This window comes from Sminthopsis crassicaudata, chromosome 2 (assembly GCF_048593235.1).
Source record: "Sminthopsis crassicaudata isolate SCR6 chromosome 2, ASM4859323v1, whole genome shotgun sequence".
Lineage (NCBI taxonomy): Eukaryota > Metazoa > Chordata > Mammalia > Dasyuromorphia > Dasyuridae > Sminthopsis > Sminthopsis crassicaudata.
The window spans coordinates 503,588,983-503,611,527 of NC_133618.1; the positions used below are offsets into that span (position 1 = coordinate 503,588,983).

The following is a 22,545-nucleotide window of genomic DNA, read 5'->3' on the forward strand; positions in this document are numbered from 1 at the left end:
GAGATATTATTAAATATACATCAAAAAAAAGTCACTGAAGCTGGTGTTTTCATCTGTACTCTGGAAGGAACAAGGGTTTATCGAGGGAAAAAAAAACCCACACTGAACATTTTTCCTTCACTATTACATGATGCGATTTTCAATGAATCTATAAAGAAATTGAAAACATAAATAAGGTAACGAAAGAGAATGATCCTTGCAGCTGTCAAAACTTAAAACACATCAGTTTCCCTTTGATTTCTGTTTTAAGTTTTGAAAAGTACATAGATCATTCTTTGCCTTTTTTATTTCAGGGAGCTTCTGCCATGAATCTACTAACTCTGTGCTCATCTGGGTTTGACCCTTGGTTGCTGATGGGATCAACTGACCAAATAAACATGTCATCCATTTCTCATGACATCCAAAGGGGCATCACTTATTTGTTCAACCTTCTTTGCAGTCTATAATACTATTCTTTCCTCCTTTGGGTTCTACATCAAAGGGAGCTTGAATACATTTCTTCCAATTATTGCAATATATCCTTCAACAACCATTGCAAAGCACCATAGAAAGGCCAGAACTGGGAAGGACCTTAGAGGCAATCTAGATGTAAGATCATAGATCTAGAAGTGCAGGAGATCTCAGAAACCATATATAATCCAACATTTTATTTCATAGATGGGGAAACTGAGCCACAGGGAGAAGTGACTTGCCCATCAGCAGAGAGATGGTTAGCTGGTAGAACCAGGACTAAACCCAAGTACTTTGTTTCCTACTCCAATGGCTTTTATTTTTCTCTCAACATGAAGTCTTCTAAAAACAAGATCATGTTAAAAAAAAAAGTGAGAAATGGATTAAAATGAAATACAGAGGTCTCCAAATTTAGGAAGATCCTAGGCTTTGCTTGAGACCAAAATTATGGTGGTTAGAAGAATTAATAAATCCATATAAAACCAGATTTCAGCAGGCTTTCCCCCAACTGGATAGTATTCTTTTTTGTTGTTATATTGTTTTGGGGTTGTTTTGGAGAATGGGATTGTGTGACTTGCCCAGGGTAGCACAGCTAGTAAGTGTCTGAGGTCACGTTTGAAATCAGATTCTCCTGATTCCAGGGCTGCTGTTCTATCCAACTTTACTATCTAGCTGCCCCTACTGGCCACAATTTTAACAGGCAAAGAAATATGATGATACTTATGATGATACAGAGATGATACTTAAGGATGATACTCCCATTGCTATGGAACAGATTTTTCACTAATAATCTGTACCAATTGCTTAACATCTTTAAAGTCTTGCATCTTCTTTGCTATTTCCATCTGTTGAAATCCCATTCATTTTTTAAAATTTACCTTTGAGTCCACCTCCTCCATGAAATCTTCCCTGATTCCCCTGAAATTAAAGTTTTTCTCTCTCCAATTAATTTCCCATGGTAGTTTGTATCTCTGTTTTGGAATTATGTTGTCTTGCATCTTCATTATTAGCCAATCAGTAATAATAGCCTTTTTCCCATAGAGTTTTTGTGTAAAAAGGAATAACAATTCTGTCTTGTCTTATTTGTTTGTTTTGAGGTAATTGGAGTTAAGTGACTTGCCCAAGATCACAAAGCTAGTCATTGTTAAAGTGATAAGTGTCTGAGGATGAATTTGAACTCAGATTTTCTTGACTCCACTGGTGTTCTATCCATTGCACTATATAATTGGCCTTCAGCCAGTCAAAAAATATTTATTAAGTACCTTCTATATTCTGGCACTGTGCTAAGCACTGAGGATACAAAAAAAAAAAAATAAGGCAAAATATAGTTCCTATCTTCAAGGAACTTACAATCTAATGGAGACTATAACAAAATATGTATAAACAAGTTTATAGGATAAATAGGAGATAATTAACACAGGGAAGGCACTAGAATTAAGAGGAATTAGAAGAAATTTCCTGTAGAAAATAGGATTTTAATTGAATTAAATTAAATTTCTTTAATTAAAAGAAACCTGGGAAGCCAGTAGGAAGAGAGGAGGAGGGAGAGCATTCGAGGCATGTGGTACAGCCACAGAAAATGATCAGAGCCAAGAGGCAGAGTATCTTGTTCTTGAGATAGTAAGGAAGCCATTGTCACTGGATTGAAGAGTATGTGATAGACGGAATAAGGTAGAAGAAGCCTGGAAAGACAGAGCTTTGAGTGACTAAGGATTTTGTATTATTTCTGTACATGTCAGCTCTCTACTAAACTATAAGCTTTCTGATACCAAGGGGGTACCCCATTTTTTTGTTTGTTTGTCCTTCTTACTGGAAGAGGACTAGTGACATCATGTTGAGGTCAAAGTACAATGTGTCTTGACTGGCTGATCAGTCTAACATGAGCTTGCAAGGCTCTACTAGTTGGACACAAATGACTCGAACATTGAGGAAGGAGATATCTCTGGATTTGCCCAGCACACATTTCCTTTGTTCTACTGTGATTTTGCTGACTTTAGAAGCCATCTAGTCTAATTGCTTCACAGTTCTGTTGAGGAAAATTGGGTGCTGAGAATGACTGGCACAGGGTCACATAGCTGGTAAAGAACTGTGTTGAGTAGAAAGGGCAGATTCCAAATTTCAAAACAAGTCTTCTAGCTCTGTGGATCTGAATTGAGTAGAAGGTAAGTGGCTGAACCCTAATTTTAACAACAATCTCCTGGCTTTAAATCCAGTGCTTTCACTATATTATGGTCATAGAAGGCTTAATGGAGATTCAATTGAATTAATAATTTCCAGTCTTGACCTATGTAAGTATGTGAAACTGTACAAGAAATAATATTCCTTATGTGTTCCTCTGTTTTCTTATTCACAGGGCAGGGAGAATTATTGGCTAATATACTATATTGGAGGAAGTGAAATACAGGTGGATTCATTTTGAATGAACTTATTTCAGTTATTCACACTCATGCCTACACCAGAGATATGGATAACCTAAAGAAGTGGGTGATTTTTAAAAATTCTCTTTGGGTCTAGAGACCCATTTTTTTTCCCCTGGTAGTAGAAGCATATCAACTTTCTTAATTCTGATTTGTTCAGGCTGATTATTCAAATTAATTTGTCTCCTGTAGGTATATAGCAGCTGGCAGCAGTGGGGTATCATTGGATCATAGATCTCTAGAACCAGAATGCATCTTAGAGGCTGTCTAGTCCAGTCTGTTAATTTTACAGTTAAGGAAACTGAGGCATAAAGAAGTTAACTTTTTGGTCCAAGTCCACAGAAAAAGTAAGTGGATGAAGTAGGATGTCTTAGTTTGATCATTGCACTGGCTTACAATTGTGCTAGAGAGTGAGGGTTAACAATTTGTGGCAGTGGATAATCCACAAAACAGGTAACATAGAGTTACCTGTAAATCACTGCACTCTCAATCAGAGGGCAACAGGTAGCATGACTTTTGTGTGCCCCCCAAACACTCTGGCAACCTCACAATAGTAGGAACTTCTTTCTTCCTGACTAGGTTCTGGAGGAAAAATTCCCAAGAGTTCATACCCTGGGACAATGATATGCCACCTGCAAGTGATTTGAATATACTGATTTTCTTAAATGCCATCTTGCGGGTTGTTTATTGTTTTAGAAACCAAGTCATGGTGTTTTGTTCCTTCCAACCTCCTCACATTTGCCTTCTTCAAAACGCTGTGTGTTCCTTCCTCATCTACCTAAACCTGATGCTGAGTTACTGGCCCCCAGAGGGCCGCGGGAGCTCAGATCTGATGCATCCATGCACTTTGTAGCTCACCGCCTTCTCTGAGTGTAATCAAACATCGAGCTAAGTAGCAAATAAATCTCTCGATCTCATAAGCTGCACAGCGAGATCATGTAAATGCAAATGAAGGACTTGATTTCAAGCTGTCGCAGGGGGGAAGGGGGAGAAAACGCTGGGCCCTGTCACTGCAATCACTCCACAAGGCAAGAGCCATAAATCAGCAATACTAATAGTAATGGCGACATGACAGGAGGCTTTACTGTACAAGGGAGGGTAATGAAAGTAGAGAGAACAGAAGGTAGTGGGGAAGGCACCCGGGGAAGCAGTGTGGGCTGCTCACAGCCTCTGACTGGCCTTCAAGGTTCTTAGGGGAGCTGGAATGGTGGGACTGGCCTGCCGAAGTGAACATTATAGACCAGTTCCTAACCCAGCCAGCTGTGGAAGCATCCAGAGAGTACTGACCACCCAGGGAACTGCTAGAGACTAGCCAAGATTTCAGAGAGTGGCTTCTCTCTCAAGTCTGTTAGATCTGAGTCTCTCCAGATTTGTGTGTGTGTGTGTGTGTGTGTGTGTGTGTGTGTGTGTGTGTGTGTGTGTGAGAGAGAGAGAGAGAGACACAGAGAGAGAGAGAGAGAGAGAGAGAGAGAGAGAGAGAGAGAGAGAGACAGAGAGACAGAGAGACAGAGAGACAGAGAGACAGAGAGAGACAGAGAGACAGAGAGAGACAGAGACAAAGACAGAGAGAGAGAGAGAGAGAGAGAGAGAGAGAGAGAGAGAGAGAGAGAGAGAGAGAGAGAGACAAAGACAGAGAGACAGAGACAGAAAGACAGAGAGACAGAGAGACAGAGACAGAAAGACACTTCAGGTTTAAAAATTCCATGTAAAATGTTGAAGTTCTAAAAATTCTCATTACTCAAACTAGACCCTGAAGCTGCTCCTATCTACTCAGAGTTTCACCCTTCCTCTGTGTCTGTGACTTGTTTTTAATGGTCTTCATGTGGGAGTATATCAGTATTCCTTTAAAATATCTCTTTGCAGTGTCCAGCTGCCACCCTAACAATGCACTTAATTCAAAGCCTTCAGCTCTTAAAATGATACCAGAGCCCTTTGATACAAGACGAGCCTTACTTTACATGATTGTTTATCTGAGCTTCTTATTATGGAAATAAATAAATATCCAGTATGCTAATAATGATCATAATTTGCATTTATATTGTGATTTTCATTCAAGGATCTTAAGTTGTTTTACAATAATAAATTACATATTCGGTGCATACACATTATGGTGTGCATGTGCATATGTATGCATGTCTATATGTCTATACAAATATTTTATTTAATATCTAACAGGCAGTAACTCTTCTGGAATTCCATGTAAGAGGATGCATTTATGGAATTCATGAGAGGGGAAGCTTTTCAATTGTCTAACAAATGTTCACTTAGCCTCGAAACAGTCGTATAAGGTAGATAAAATTGAGCAGGGGAAAATGCTGGATTTGGAATCAGAATATCTGGGTCTGTAGCCTGCTTACTACCTGTAACCTGGGTGATTTTGGACAATTTTTTCCACTTTTCTGTCCCTCAGTTTCCTCATCTGTAAAATTAAGAAGTTGGAGCTTATGATTTCTGAAGTCCTTTCTAACTCAAACTTCTATGTCACTAGGATCCATTCTGGTAGAGAGGAGAGGAGAAACTGAAAAACTTATTAATTGATCTTTGGCTCATTAGGAGGAATAACAAAACCAGATCCAGAATGCTTTCTGACAAATAACTTTCTTATCCTTAAAAATAGCTACTTGCTTACTTGTTGGGGGGAAGGAGTATAAATTTAGGCAAATTATAATTGGTATTATAAATGGTAAATTCTACCACTTTCTCTCCTTTTTAATATTGTATCGTTTGTTACCCCTTATACAGTAAACTCCAGTATCTCCCTATCACCTATAGAGTCAAATATAAAATCCTTTAGCATTTAAAGTCCTTTGATATCTACCCTTCTTTCCATCTTTCCAATATTCTTACACTTATCACACTCCCCTCTACACTATGTGATCCAGTGACACTTACCTCCTTGCTGTTTTTTTATAATACTGCATCTTCTGACTCTGGACATTTTTTCTCTGGCTGTCCCCACATTTGGAATGCTCTTCTGGCTTCCCTGCCTTCTTTCAAATCTCAGCTAACTGACTGACTGGGAAGCACAAGCAGGTAACAAATGTGTGGTATCTGGCTCTCTAAGTGGCATTTCTTACAACATTAAGATATATATATATATACACACACACATATATATATATACATATATATATATGCACTAATGTGTATATTCACACACAGAGAGACAAAGAGATGCATACATATATGGAATTCAGATTAAAATAGATATTGTGATGCTTCAAAAGGCTTGGATCCTCTGAGTTTTGAACAATTTCAGGAGCAAGAATTTGTGCTCAAGTTGCTTACACAGCAGGAGCTGGCTAACAATCTACTCACACTCACAATCCCAGAAAGATAGTTATCACCAAAGAAGGAATGACCCTAGAAAACTAGGATTGCCTTTTCTACCTGGGTTAGCCCAACATTGTTTCAGATGCCTAATTTTCTTCTGCATTGGGTAGTAAAGGGAGATAACTTGCAGAAGGTACCCAGAGAAAATTAGGACCTCCAGGGACGTAAAGAGAGATGGTTTTAATTAGAGCTGAGAGATGGGAAATAAGGCAGAGAGATGACATCTTAATGAGGTTTAATGAAGCTGTCTGCTGATGGGGACAGCTGTCACCCAGATCTGTATTCCAGCCAAGTGGCTTTATAATGGAGGAAATTTGGGGGGGAAAGGCAAGGTTTAAAGACAGCTGGGGGTTGGGGTAAGGCTGGTCACAACATTAAGCTGAGATTCTCTCTTCCACCAATATTTAGCATGGTATCACTCTAATCACTTGAAAAATTATCCAAACTAACTAGAAATATATTTATAGTTGCTTCTTTTTTTTAATTCCCTATAATAGTAAATTCGGTAGGACAAAAGACCTGAAGGACCTTCCCTGGAATTTTTCACTGATGCAAATGATTAAATAGAGGATTTGTGAGATTGAAGGTGGGGTAAGTTTGAGGGATCATTTAATTGAGTGCTCTGCTCCCAGAGCAACCTACTACAACTGGAGTTTGTGGTTTGGCCTATTCTTAAAAATCTCCGAGAAAAGCATTCCCTTTCCTTAACCTCTGTGGGGGACAAGTGGTATTACCAAACAGACATTTAGTGTCTAAACACCTTTAGAGTCATGAATGGTCTGGTTTGTGAGCTAGCTAACCAGGTCCCCTTCCCTTGATTGGAAACCATATTTTATCCCCATTGCAGCTTTAATCTTGTTGAGAGCTGTCAGTGTGGGCAGCTGGTTAGGGATCTGGGTGTTTTTGCCCAAGCTGTAATTTGTGACCTCATCTCCTCCATTTCAGGGATATCAGAGTAAGGTTGCCATGGAAAAGCAGGTGACAGATACCATCAAGCCCCGATTTCCCTGGCGTATCAATGGCAACTAATCTCCAAAGTCTATAATAACATGCTTTGCCCCAGACCTATAAATACAGGGAAAGGAGTCACAATTGAGAGCTTATCATTCACACTGTACATCTTAAAAGGGGACTTAAAATGCAGGATTAGATCTACGTGTCATTTTCTGTGAGGTTTTCAGAAAGGGTTGTGATGTTAAGGAGTTTGGTTGTGATTCTTTAGAACAAGTCTATATGGGCAAAGTAGAGGTTTGAGCAATGTTTAACTTATAAATTGAATCAGTGTAGACAACCCATTTGGAAGATTCAATCCCATTTTTTCTCTTCAAAGAATGTCCTAAAAATTGTCTTAATTCTTTATTTTCAATTATTTTCATTTTCAATTCAATTCAAATATATACAGAAAAGGTTAGTAAGAAATTAGACTAGTATGCAAATTACTACAGGGAGGTAGTAAGATGATTGTGGATGATTTCAGAACATGGGGTCAGGCCTCTGCTGGGATAGAGACAGAAGAAGTAGTGCTGGATCTGGAGTTAGGAAAACCTGAGATCAGATCCTGCTCCTGACACTTACTAGACATATGACCCTGAGAAGGTCAGCTCTGTTTGCCTTAGTTTTCTCATCTGTAAAATAGAGATTCATAATCACATCAACCATCCAGGGTAGTTATGAGGATCTAATAAGGTAATAATTGTAAAGCACTTTTAAGTACTATATAAATGCTGGTTATTATTAACATCATCATCATCATCATCATTATGGAGAGGGAGGCACAGAAAAGTGCTATCCCAAAGTAACTCAGCATCAATAAGCATTTATTAAGCATTTACTCTACGTACCTGGCACTCTGTTGGTGTCTAAGTATATATAGGCGCTAGACTTGCTATCTTACTGATGTATGACCTCCTTCCAAAGAAGCAGATAATAATCCATCCTTGCTCCCCATTCTATGTAATTCTCACCCATGTTCTCCCAACAATTCATTCTCATAGGGGGTCTATCCAGGCACTATGACAAGTGTTGAGAATGAAGAAAGAAAAATGCCCTCAAGGAGATTACATTTCATCTGGGAATATAATATGTACCCATATAAGCATTTATATACAAGATATATATATATATTTGGTAAGGCGGGTTCTAATGGGAACTGATCTTTAAAATCTATGACAAAATACGTGCTCTAGACTTATAAATACAAAGAAAGGTATTATAATGAGAATGTGTCATACTCATCACAGCATTTCATTTTTTAAACATAATTTTAAAAAATTATCAAGAATCTTATTTTCTCCTACTTCCCTTTCCCCACTCAAAACAAAGAAAAACAAAAACAAAACTCTTGCTACAAATGAGGATAACCAAGCAAAACAAATCCTCATTTTTCCATATCCAAATATGTCTTGTTCTGTATATTTAGTCCATCATTTCTTGGTCAAGAGTTCTCATAATACATTAAAAATTATATTTTCTAATTTCTAACCTATGTCTATTAGGTTCTTCAAAGCCTTTCACATGCTTAATTTTGGGTTCTGTTGATACCTAAAAGCCCACAGTTAGTGACAGAGGAGAAATTATGTAATTGGACCTTTTATTCAGCAGAAGCAGCATATGTAGCCCAAGCCTTAACAGTAAGTAAGGAGAGATTTGAGTTTGAATCTAGCTGTCTGACCCAGACAAGTTACCACCCTTTGCTTAGATCAAGTTTGCTCATCTGCAAAATGGGGATGGAAGTTGCATGGTCTATTTTGCAAAGTTGTGGGGAAAGTGTTTTATAAACCCTAAAGCTCTATGTGGATAAGAGTGATCACAGATAAGCTTCTGCCTTCCATGGAGCTTCCAATTTACTAGATTATAAAACAGGAGTGCTTGGCAAATACATTAGAGAAGTACAAAACAATATGACCATTTCCCTGGGCATAGATTTTTTTTTTCATTTCTAAACCAACAGCCTGTAGACTAAAGGATACCTGAGCTGAAAGCAAAATGTCCCCCTGTGAAAGTAGTTTGCTCCAGAGTTTGTCAGTCCACCTCCAGGCTAAGAAAGCTTACAGATGCCTCAGGGGAGAAGAGAGGGTTCTAATGGAAGAGCCACATTTTAATTAACTTCCACTGCAGTCACTGGAGAAGCTGGTAATTTTAATAAACAAAGGAGGCCAGAGCTTTGTCTTGGTGCAACAGTGAATCATATGGAACGAATTCTAAACAAACCTTTATAGCTGAGACCTTCATAGTACCAGAAACTTGGCAGCAGTCACTGCTCTGGAGAGATTCAATGTCTGAGATTTGATATGGACATCAATAAGAATAGAAAAAAAAAACAATCTTGAGGCTGAAAAATGCCTAGAGAAGTCATTTAGTCTATCTTCCTAGCTCTATATAGAAACATTCAAAATCAGAGCTGGAAGAGACTTGAGAATCCAGGTTAGTGTTAGAAGGTATCTTCCTAATGCACAGCCTGACCATGTCGCTGCTCTACCACCTTCACCAGCTCCCTATTGCCTATAGGAGAAAAGAAAAGGTCCCTAACTTGGTGGATTTTTTTTTACATTTTGGCTATGAATTTCTTTCCTGGAATATCCTGGATCCTCAGGACACAACTCAAGAAAATAATAATAAATATTTTAATTGAATTGTCTTCGGAAAATAGGTTAGAAATAAGGAGATTGCTCTACCAGAGGTTCTCAAACTATGGCCCACAGGCCAGATGCAGCTGCTGAGGACGTTTATGCAGCACGTCGGGTTATGGCAAATGGGCTGAGGGGCGGAGACAGAGTGTGAGTTTTTGTTTTTATTATAATCTGGCCTCCCACAGTCTGAGGGACAGTGAACTGGCCCTTATTTTAAAAGTTTGAGGACCACCGCTAGACATAAATACATATAATTCATATATATTTATATATATATATATCATATATAACATATTCATGTCTATTATGTTATATATAATATATATTATATATACATATATGCATAATATATATGTAAATAAATAAATGTTTTAAAAAGAAGAAAGATTCTTTCAGCTCTGCACCAGGGCTTCTTAGCTTTCACAGACTAGAGGAAATATTCTAAAAGGAAAGTGGTTTTTGCCATTTGTAGCACTCATTTCCTCTCAGAACTGAATTTTCAGCCAGTAGCAAGTGAGACTCAGTGTACTCTCCATCCCGTCCCCACCCCCACCCTTCCTGGTTCCCAGTATTTCTCTAGCACCCTTATCTTCCACTGTTCCTGCTTCTGTAACCCTTTATTAGACTATGATGCTTTGATTGATTGAGATATAGATAAATAAATTGTTCTAATGTGATTGTAATGCAATATTATTGTGCCATATGAAATGAGGAATATGAGAAATTCAGAGAAGCATGTGGAAAATGAACTGATACAAAATGAAGTAAGTAGAACCAAGAAACATTATACTTTTTTTTTTTTTAAATTGAAGCTTTTTTATTTTCAAAAAAAAAGCAAGGATATTTTTAAAAACTCTGACCCCTGTAAAACCTTGTGTTCCAACTTTTTCCCCCTTCCTCCCACCCCTTCCCCTAGATGGCAAGTAATCCAACATATGTTAAGCATGATAAAAATATATGCAGATCCAATAGACACATACATATTTATACAGTTATCTTGTTGCACAAGAAAAACCAGATCAAAAAGGGAAAAGATATGAGAAAGAAAATCAAATTCAAGCAAACAACAATAAAAAGAGTGAGAATGCTATGTTGTGATCCAGACTCATTTCCCACAGTCCTCTCTCTGGGTGTAGATGGCTCTCATTATCACAAAATCTTTGGAAATAGCCTGAATCACCTCACTGTTGAGAAGTGCCATATCCATCTTCATATAATCTTGATGTTGCCATGTACAATGTTCTCCTGTTCTGCTCACTTCACTTAGCATCAATTCATGTAAATCTCTCCAGGCCTCTCTGAAATCATCCTGTTGATTGTTGAAGAAATATATACTTAATGACTACAACTATGTAAATGGAAAGAACACATTCCATCAGATTCATTGATGCATTGGTTTATTTTTCTAAAATGATTCCCCCCCCCTCTTTTTTATTCTTTGTTATAGTGATAGCTTGAGAAAAGAGGAATTTATTCAGAAATGAAGGTGACATGAAAACAAAATACCTTTAAAAAGTTATGTAGTTTTTTTTAAGGGAAAGGGAACTAGATTATTTATTAATAGCAACCATAACCTGAGTGTTTTCTTCTTTACCTAACTCCTGACAGATAAAGGTAATTTTTTAAAGAGGAAAGTTGTTTCTGGTTCACGATTGTCTCCCTGGAAAGGTATTTTGTGGCCATACCCTTCATTCTATCTTTCCTTTTAGCCATCATCCTCTTCATTGGATCATAGTTTTAGAGTTGGAAGAGACTTAAAGGAAGCCAAGGACATCAGGAGTCTAATCCTTTCGTTTTGCAAGATAAAGAAATTGAGGAATATCATCCTCATGGAAAGAGAGAGTGGCAATGTGGGAAAGGTGATGACTTTGATATCAGGAAACAGAGAGAAGTAGGGAGAGCCTTCCAGATATGGAGGACTTCTAGTGAAAATATTCAGAAGAAGATGAGGTCCATTGTCACTGGATTGCAGAATAGGTGGGAGGTGGAGGGGTGTGAAGTCAAAGAAGATTGCAGATATAGGGGAGTGAGTAGGTTATGAAGGGCCTTGAACACCAAACACAGGCTGTAGTAAGGTAGTGATTTTTTCTAGACCATAGGCTTCCTGGCTCCTAAGCTAGGTCTCTTGTGATTGTATTGCCTATTTATTGACTGATTGCTTGATATGACTCTTAGTTCTTTTTTAAAAATTATTTTTATTTTTTATTAAAGCCTTTTATTTTTAAAACATATGCATGGATAATTTTTCAATATTAATCCTTGCAAAACCTTGTGTTCCAATTTTTTCCCTCTTCTCCCCATCCCCTCCCCTAGATGGCAAGTAATCCAATATATGTTAAACATAGAAAAATGTATGCTAAGTCCAATATATGCATACATATTTACAGAGTTATCTTGCTGCATAAGAAAAATAAAATCAAAAAGGAAAAAATATGATTCTTAGTTCTTTACCTTTTCTCCCATTGTTTTCTCTGGTAGGCTGAACTTGGGAAGCCTCGAGAAAGGAGCAGCACTCTTCCTGGAATTAATTTTAACTATGGATTGTATGTTCAAGAGATAGATGGAGGAGTCCCAGAAGGTAAGATGGTATAAGTTTTCATGTTGTAGAGCAAGAGCAAGTCAAAGATTGGACATAAGGGCAAACTACTCTTTCCCTAGCTAGTGGGCCATGATTTTCCATTTGGCTGAGATATGTGATAGGAAGATAGGACCAGCCCGAAGGGGTCAGAGTTAAGATCTAATCCAATACATAATACCTGTGAAGTATAAAAAGGCAAGAATTTGGAGTCACTGGACCTTCTTTCAAATCCAGTTTCTTATCTCTGGCAAGTTGCTAAATATATGTTGGCCCTCAGTATCCTCATATGCTGGACCGGATGACCTCTGATGTACCTTACAGCTTAGAATCTGGGATGAAAGGAATTTTCCCAGTGGCATGTGGTCAGCTTCTATTGTGAATATCTGAGTTAGGGAGAGGTTATAATTCTTCTGAGAGGTCAACAACTAACTTTAAAAAGGAGAGATTAGGGATAGCCAAGCCAGATGGTATAATAGATAGAGCACTGATCCTGAAATCAGGAGGATCTGAGTTCAAAATCTGGTTTCAAACACTTAACAAAAGCATATGTGACCTGAGGCATGTCACTTACCCCAAATTGCCTCTAGAAAGAAAGAAAAGGAGAGACTAGAAGTTTGAATGTGGGAGGAAAAGGTACAATGAGGATCTGTTGGGGGAAGAAGAGGAGGGGAAAAAAAGAAAGGAAAGAAAGATTTGAAAATATCTCCATTTTTCTTTTGCCTCCCTTTACCCATAGCCATTGGACACTGGAATACTTTGAAACAGCAACCCACTTCTCCCCAGGCTATGACTCGAGACTTTATTGCCATGAACAGAGGTGCAATCAAGGCTGGTCTGGTCACAGCTAAGGAGCATTTCTTATACCGTCAACTCCATGATATTCGCAGGAGTGACCAGGATGAGAGGCGTTTCAAAAAGGACCTGTCATATGTCCCTCCCGATATTACCCATGGGAATCAGGCACGGTAAGGCCTGGCAGTAGCCAAAGCCTCATCCTTCCCTCTGGACTCTGTCCCACCTCTGGAATCAGAGCACAAGCCAAAAATAATGCTGAGGTAGTGGTTAATAGCAATATTATCTCAGGTTTCCTGAACAAATTAACATAGTTTGATATGTCAAAGAATCAAAAATAGCTCAAACTCCTTAAATCTAACCATAGATTTATTGATATTAAGCAAATCACCAATAGTACATTTCAAAAAAGAACAAAGGATATATGTGTCAGTCAGCTTTGCAGGTCATTCATAATTTCCCAGCTGTGCTTTGGTTGTCTGAGTGGTAAAAGTGAATATGACAGTTTCAGGCGGGGGGAACCAACACTGTCCAAAACTACAGAGTAGGTCCCAGTGGTTTCAGTGTTTCAGGGTAGTCCTGTTTTATTCTAAAGAGGGCAAAAACTCCTATAACCTGTTTCAAATGCTCTGATTTGGAATAAGCAAATTCCAGTTAGCTTTTGAATGTTCCAATTTATGAGTAAAGCTAGATCAAGATATACATAATGGATGGTAGGATTCCCTTAAAGGAAAGAGTTGCATTTATGGATTCTTCAATTGTTCTAGCTGATTCTTTCTACTTTTCCTTCTGGATGAAGGGACTCGATCCCTTGACCCACCACAGACTTTGCCTAACAATGGGGGTTTATTATCCATGTTTATGTAGGGTCTCAGAATATTTAGGATGCCAATGACTGGATTTATTTTTCTGAAGCATTCTCATGCTTTGACAAAGAACTGTATCTCACTCACTCCACACTGAGAAAGTTCCATAAAAATACAAAGTGCCATGTGGACTCAGAAAAGAGAGAGATCATTTCTACTTGGAAGGAAAGGCCTCATGGAGAAGATGGCATATGAGCTGGGTCTTGAAGGATGTATAGGAGAGCTAGAGTAAGCGTAAAAAAATCCAGAGTGAACAAAGATAAAGAAGTTAGAAATCATCAGTGGATTCCAACTAATCTGGTGTAATTTAGTGTGAAGACGAGGTAAAACTAGAAAGATAGAACTTTTAAAAAAATGTTCAAATGTCACTGGTGTATAGAATAGGGGTGGGATGGGGAATGAATTTCTCCAAGGGACTTGTATTCATTCTTGCAGGAGTCTGATCTTAACGAAAGGAGATTCAGGCTTTGTAATCATACTTTCCAGTTCTTTTTTTTTTTAATTTTATAATTATAAAACAATTTTTTGACAGTATATATGCATGAGTAATTTTTTTTTTTTTATAACATTATCCCTTGTATTCATTTTTCCAAATTTTCCCCTTTCTTCCTCTACTCCCTCCCCTAGATGGCAGGCAATCCCATACATTTTACATGTGTTACAGTATAACCTAGATACAATATATGTGTGTAAATCCAATTTTCTTGTTGCACGTTAAATATTGGATTCCGAAGGTATAAGGAACCTGGGTAGATAGACAGTAGTGCTAACAATTTACATTCACTTCCCAGTGTTCCTTCTCTGGGTGTAGTTGTTTCTGTCCATCATCGATCAGCTGGAAGTGAGTTGGATCTTCTTTATCTTGAAGATATCCACTTCCATCAGAATACATCTTCATACAGTATTGTTGTTGAAGTGTATAGTGATTTTCTGGTTCTGTTCACTTCACTCAGCATCGGTTCATGTAAGTCTCTCCAGGCCTCTCTGAATTCATCCTGCTGGTCATTTCTTATAGAGCAATAATATTCCATAACCTTCATATACCACAATTTACCCAACCATTCTCCAACTGATGGACATCCATTCAACTTCCAGTTTCTAGCCACTACAAAAAGGGCTGCCATAAACATTTTGGCACATATAGGTCCCTTTCCCTTCTTTAGTATTTCTTTGGGATATAAACCCAGTAGTAGCACTGCTGGATCAAAGGGTATGCACATTTTGATAACTTTTTGGGCATAATTCCAGATTGCTCTCCAGAATGGCTGGATTCTTTCACAACTCCACCAACAATGTATTAGTGTCCCAGTTTTCCCACATCCCCTCCAACATTCATCATTATTTGTTCCTGTCATCTTAGCCAATCTGACAGGTGTGTAGTGGTATCTCAGAGTTGTCTTAATTTGCATTTCTCTGATCAGTAGTGATTTGGAACACTCTTTCATATGAGTGGATATAGTTTCAATTTCATTATCTGATAATTGTCTGTTTATATCCTTTGACCATTTATCAATTGGAGACTCTCCAGTTCTTTATGCCTCTTCCCAGAATCTCAGGGAAACTCTTATCAACATTTAGTTTTGACTCATGTTTAGCATCTCCCTAAAAGAGATTAACAGTGTCCCTTCCAGAAAAGTTATTCAATGTGCAAAGTAGTAGATATCAGATAAGGGACAGCTACTTTATTTCTTCCTCTGAAAGAAATACTTAAAATACAAAAGATTCCTAAGTACTTACTATGTGCCAGAAAGAATTCTGGATACAAAGGAAAGCAAAAATATTCTCTGCCCTTGAGGAGCTCAGTCTAATAGGAGAGACCACATGTAAAAAACTTTTACATACAAAATATATAGTGTAAATGGGAATTAATCTCAGAAGGAAGTTACCGGCAGAAAGGGCTAAAGAGATAGAATAGGGAAACTAAGAAAGACCTTTCTCAAGGTGGGATTGAATTATGAAGGAATCTAGGAGGCAGAAGTGAGGTAGGAGAACATGAAAGGCTTAGATGATAACCTGTGAAAAGACCTGGAGCACTCCAGCATAGTGAGAGGTTATATACAGCAGAGCAAGAAGAGGTCCAAGACTCACAATTTACAAGGAGTGGGAACAGGTGCCAAATGGAAACTTTGTCACTCAGTACCAAGTTCCAGGTGCCAGATGAAGGACAGAGTAAGGAAGGGACTTGTGCCCAATGTGGTTTTCTAGGGGTAAGGGGTTGTCCTCAGGTACTAGGCTGTGTACTGAAGGAGAAGAAAGTTAAAAAAAAATGAAAACAAATAGCAACTTGTGAGTGTGAACCCCAGGATAGATAAGGGTCCAGTCTGAGGCCTACAGGGCAGGAACCTTAGATTAAATGGAAGCTTGCAGTCCTATCACTCTGAACCAGCTGAACTTCCCAGTTGGTTAATAGGGGCTGAGTCCAGCAGCATTATACTATTCCTCAAATCCAAATCCACGTCAGGAACTTGCAGAGCAAAGACCACAGGGCCAGTGATCAGACTTTTCCCTGAGTCACATCACTCAGGATCACTGATAAACTACAGGTTCCTACCCTAAGCCGTCCCTGAGAGCCTGGAATAACATAATATTAAATTCCTTCAAGAAAGCAGCAAAATAAGATCATCCTAGACTTTCCCTTTAGAAGAGCATCAAATTTGAAATCAGGATGAATATTTAAGGAATGACCAAACAAACAAAAAAAATATCCCAGCATCAAATAGTGACAGAGATGCTTATGATACAAACCCAGGCACAAATTCAACTATAATTTCTGGAGGAGATGAAGCTTAAAAAATCTTTTAAAATATTTTTGGTAAGTGAAATGAGAACACTAGAGGGAAAAAACAGTAAAAAGTGGGAGATATAGAAGAAAGATTTGGAAAAGGAATTAACATAAGAAGCTGTTGACACAACAGGTTTGGGTACCTAGTCCAAACAACAAACTTTCTAACAATTAGAATGGACCAAATGGAAACCAATGATTCCAAGAGATAATATTAAAGCAAAGTCAAAAGAATGGAAAAATAGAAGATAATATAAAGTATTTCATAGCAGAAACAACTGATCTAAAAAAATAGATTGAGGAAAGAATTTAAGAATCATTAAGATATCTAAATGGGATTTTAAAAAAAGGAGTCTAGACATCATAAATTCAAGAAATGATAAAATTACCTAGACCTGTTGGAATCAAAGAGAAATATAGGACTTTTAAGTATTCCAAACAATTAGAGGAATTTAAAAAAAACATAAAAAGATAGACACAAACAAAAGTCATTAGGGAATAAACAGAAATTGCTTACATTTTAACATGTGGACATGATATGTATACATATATGCAAACATACATATACATACATATATGCACACACATTTGTATGTATCTTGTCTGAAACCTATCATCATCAGGAACCATAGAGTCTAATTAGATCAAAGACCTAAGAAGTGGTTCTGTTATGTCTTGATGATCTTAAAATAAAAATGGAAAGAGAGAGAAATAAACTTGAGTAAGAAGAAGGAAGGGGAAGTAAGATTAGAGACAATTATCTCACATGATTGGGGTATACAAATAGAAGAATATTAAAAAATAAGAAGGAAGGAGGAAAGCTGGTTATCCTTGAACCTCATTCTCATCTGAATTGATCAAAGGAGAGAAGAATAAACACACACAGTTGGGCACAAAAATATATTTTATTCAACAGGAAAATTGCAGAGAATGAGGAAAATGGAGAATGGGGAGTTATAGGAAGAGTAGGGAGAGATTAATCCTAAGAAAAATTAATTCTAAGGATATACGAAAATATTTATAGATTTTTTTTAAAATGGCATTCTGAGAAGATGGCCAATTGGGGAATGATTGAACAAGTTATGATTTATAAATGTGATGAAATATTATTATACTATAAGAAATTATAAAAAGAATAGTTTTATATAAATCCCGTAAGACAAATGAGTTGATGAGGAGCAAAATTAAAAGAATCACAATAACAATTTATACATTTAGAATATCATAAAGACAATAATTTTGAAAAACTTAGGAGAAAATTTCATAAATGTGATGACCAATCACAATTCCAGAGAAATAGTGATAAAACATATGATCCACCTCCTGATAAAAAATATCAGAGATTCAAAATGAATAATTATCCATAAGTGTACATATATACATACACATCTGAGTTTTTTTTTTTTTTCTTTTAGACATGGATGGTGCAAAAATTTGTTTTGCTTGACTATGCTTACAACAGGAGTTTAGTCTTTCTTTTATTATCATTTGGTGGAATGGGAGGGGAAGAAGACAGATTTTTGCTGATTGAAAAAAATTTGTAGTAGGAAAGTTGGGAAGAAAGAAAAGATAATAAGTTCTGATTTGGACATGTTGAATTTGAGATTGTCAAAGGTTTTTTGGTGGACACATATGCTCACAAAGCATGATCTGGATGAAGAGCCAGTAAATGCTACTAAGAACAGTGAGGTAGAACTAGGAAAGAGAAATATCAGGAAAATCTAGAAAGGAGAGTATGTCAGGTTACTGTCAGTGTCAAAGATTATAGAGAAATCAAGAAGGATAACTTTGCATAGAGCAGTTTAAGTTGAATGATGAAGTCAAAAGCCAGACCACAGAGAGTATAGAAAATAAGAACAAATAAAGTGGAGCTATTAATTGTACATGACTTTTTTTCAGGAGTTTAGTGATGAGAGGAAAGAGAGAGAATGAGGGGAGTGGAGAAAGGACAGGGATATTTAGAACAAATAAGGGGCTTTTGTTGTTGTTTTTTTGTTTTTGTTTTGTTAAAGCCTAGGGAGACCTGAATGTGTTTAGAGATAGGCAGCAGGGAAGCAGGCAGTGAACAGAAAAATTAGTGAGAAACTGAGGGTGATAGAAGAAGCAATCTGCTGAAGAAGATGAAATGAAATGGGTTCAAAGGTGGATGTTATTGTATTTTTCCTCTACATGATAAGAGAGACCCTACAGTTGACTTCAAACTCAGCTTCAGATGCTTACAAGCTCTATGATCTTGGGCAAATATCTTAACCCTCTGCCTCCATTTCCTCATCTGAAAAATGGGGACAATATTGGCATTTACCTCCCAGGATTCTTGTAAGGATAAAATGAAATACTATTTGCAAAGTGCTTGGTAAAATTCAAAGTACTATGCAAATGCTAGCCATTGTGATTATTTAGTCTGGAAATTTCCATTTCAGCAATAACTATTGTGTTTTCTTGGCCGCTAGCAAAGGTAATCCAAATGGAGTTATAATTAGAGGAATGTGAATAATAATAATGATTTTTAAAAATTTCAACAATGAAATGTACACACTATACATTTCTACCGGATTTTTCTTTTCTTTTTTTTTGCTGAAGCAACTGGGGTTAAGTGACTTCTCAGGGTCACAAGCTAAGAAGTGTTGTGTCTGAGAGCACATTTGAACTTCAGTCCTCCTGACTTCAGGGCTGGTGCTCTCTCTATCTATTGCGCCACCTAGCTGCCCCCTGCTTTTTATTTTCAAAGAGCTTTTGCATCTGTTTGGCTTTATTTTCATTTAAAACCTTCTGAAGAATTATTAGTAGCATTATTATCCCCCATTTTACAGGTAAGAACACTGAGGCTCACAAAGGTGATTTGGCTCACAGGAGGTCACACACCTAAAAACATAACTACAGCCCAGATTTCTTGACTCACAGCCTAACAATCCTACTATTTGAATGCTAAGGTATAAGGGAAGACACCTGCAACATTTTCTGATTCTGTGGCTGCTTTTGCTCATTACATCTTCTAAATCCACTGGGCTGCTTGAAAGGATGTATATTATCATCTGGCTTTCAATATGAAATCTTAAATCGCTATAAAATCCATTGGCTACAAATTCTAGGAAAAGGGCGTGATGAAGTGCTGGCTCTATCTTCTGTGATAGTAAATGGGCTTTGCATATGCAAATTGAATGGATTTTAAAATGGTATTTAATGACAATTTTCGTAGCAGACATTAACATTAATTGCATCAAAATGAAACTGCTGCATTAGGTTGCTGTTAGCAGCAAATACCCCAGTGATAAAGCTTTATCTTTATCAGCACCAGCTCTTCCTGATATGACAGGGCAGCTCAGCAAATTGCAGGGAAAAGGGCTTTTATGGACCAGAAATATCCCCCAAAGCAGGCCCCAATCAGCATCAATTTTGCTTTATTTCTTCATAAATGGAGGTTAAATGGCTGTTGGAAAGCTTGGCTGGCCTGCTCAACTTTCCCTGACAAAACTACAGCCCTTCAGCATAAATGGAAGAGGTGGGTTTAAAAAATAATCAGTCCTAGGCAGTAATGTGGCTATTACTTTAAAGTTATGGGGCACCAGCCCCATTTGCTAATGACCACCTTTTATAATGCTTGATTGTATTTATTTCTTTACTTTAAAAGCATGTTAAAGATCAAATCATACCCACATTACTGAGGAGTTAATGATAGCATACCACCCAGCACTAAGTATTTGAGAAGTTCATTCTAAGTTTAGGTTGGTAATCACAGAATTAGAAGGACCATCAGCTTCCTTACTTTTATAAATGTGTAATGGAGGCGCAAAGAATGGAAACAATCAGTGTAAATATCTAACACCAGCTCATTTTAAAAAAATGGACACAATAGACACATGACAAACTTTTAAATATAATCTACATTATAAACATTTTCCCCATCACTTTAAGTAAGTCTAAACAAGCAACAAAACAATAAAGGCCTCGTTTATAGTGTTTGCTGATTTGGGCATTGAAAATTTAACAATTCAAGCCACTTGAGCTAGTTCTAGAATACTCTTGAAACTTGCTCATCAGGAAACAATTGTGATATAGTGGGTCAGTGAGATTTTAGTTACAGTCTACTTCTGATAATCCTTTTGAATTCTATCTCTGCCTTCACATTGTCCTTCATGCCTGAACTTCTCTCCCTTCTTTTTGCTTCTTAAAAATCCCCAGCTTCCTTCAAAGCTCAACTCAACACCCTCTTCTTCAGGAGGCTTCCCCCAATTGATAGTACCTTACCTCTAAGGTTATTTTTCAACTTTCTTATGTACTTTGTATATATCTATTTGTGTATATATTCTCTCCCATTAGAATTGAAGCTTTCTAAAGGCAAAGATTTTTTTCTTTGTTTTCTTTGTCTTTGTCTTTCAGAGTTTAGTATCATGTGTGACACACAATAATGACTTAATAAATCCTTATTAATCAGAGGTAAATAATCTTTTCTGTTTTTTTTTTTTAATTTTCTGTTTCCTCATCTGTACAATGGGAGTAATGGTATATGCCCTAGCTACCTTAAGGGATGATATGAGGCTTTAGTGAGAAAAAGCATACATAGCGAAAACATATTAGTCCACTAGGGGAGATCATGTGTGTTGTTATCCCCATTTTAGAGATGTTTTTGTTTTAAAGATTTTTAATATTTAATTGTTTTTCTCAATTTCATGTAGACAAAAATGTGTAACATTTAAAAAATGTTACATACAAAAATCCATATTATTCCTTTCCCTTCCCTTCTCCTTGAGAAGACAAGCAATTTACCGATGTACAGTAATGGAAACATTTCCATATCAGTCATGTTGTGAAAGAAAATGCAGACTAAAAACACCAAGAATTATGAAGAAAGTTTAAAAAATATCTTCAATCTGTATTCAGAATCCATCAGATCTTCTTCTGCTGGGAATAAGGTCTTCTAAATTGTCTTAAATCATTTTATTGTTGAAAATAGCTAAGTCATTCACAGTGGATCATTGTATAATATTATAGTTACTGTGTATAATGTTCTCCTGGTTCTGCTCATTTCACTTTGCATCAGTTTGTATGTCTCAGATTTTGTTTCATTTTGTTTTTGTTTTAATTTTTTTATAGATACCCAAGGTAAAAATATTACTGGATGGCAGCTCTGGGACTAGAACCTAGTTTGGGCAGCTCTGTGTCTAGCACTTTTTCTACTCTACCAGCTGCCTCTTTTAATGGCCTTAATTTAGATTTTGAACCCTGAAACAAGATAAATACCTTTGCAAAAGATCCCAACAAAATAGGGTTTCTTAAGATATGTGTGTACTTGTATTTGTCAGTTCTGGAGAAAATTTTTGTATTAATTCCTGATGAGGAGGAACTTCCTTGTATAGATCCTTCCTTGTATAGATCCACACGATTCAATTCATTTTGATGAATATTTATTAAGCATCTACTATGCATAGACATTAAGGAGATACCAAGCTCAGTTTCACAAGATGAGGTCCTCACCCTCATGGAGTACAGGATTGTGCCATGACATAAATTGTACCATGAAATCAAACATGTTCTGTGTCTAACAAGGAAGTATAAGCAAAGGGTGATATCAGGCATAAAGGGAAAAGGTCATTCAAGAATGGTTTAATATGAAGTAAAAGGAGGCATCTAGATGGCACAGTGAGTAGAGCACTGGCCCTGAAGTCAAGAGAACTTGAGTTCAAATCCAGCCTCAGATATT

At 37.1% G+C, this 22,545-nt stretch overlaps 1 protein-coding gene across 2 annotated transcripts in view; it reads left to right on the forward strand.

The window, feature by feature from the left end:
- The window catches only part of CFAP77 (cilia and flagella associated protein 77), a 187,960-nt gene that overhangs the window by 87,344 nt on the left and 78,071 nt on the right, over positions 1-22,545 (forward strand). For both annotated transcript variants that reach the window (XM_074293948.1, XM_074293949.1), the window contains exons 2-3: positions 12,308-12,407; positions 13,144-13,372. In XM_074293948.1, coding sequence (XP_074150049.1) covers positions 12,308-12,407; positions 13,144-13,372 — 329 coding nt within the window. The remainder of the gene's footprint in view (positions 1-12,307; positions 12,408-13,143; positions 13,373-22,545) is intronic.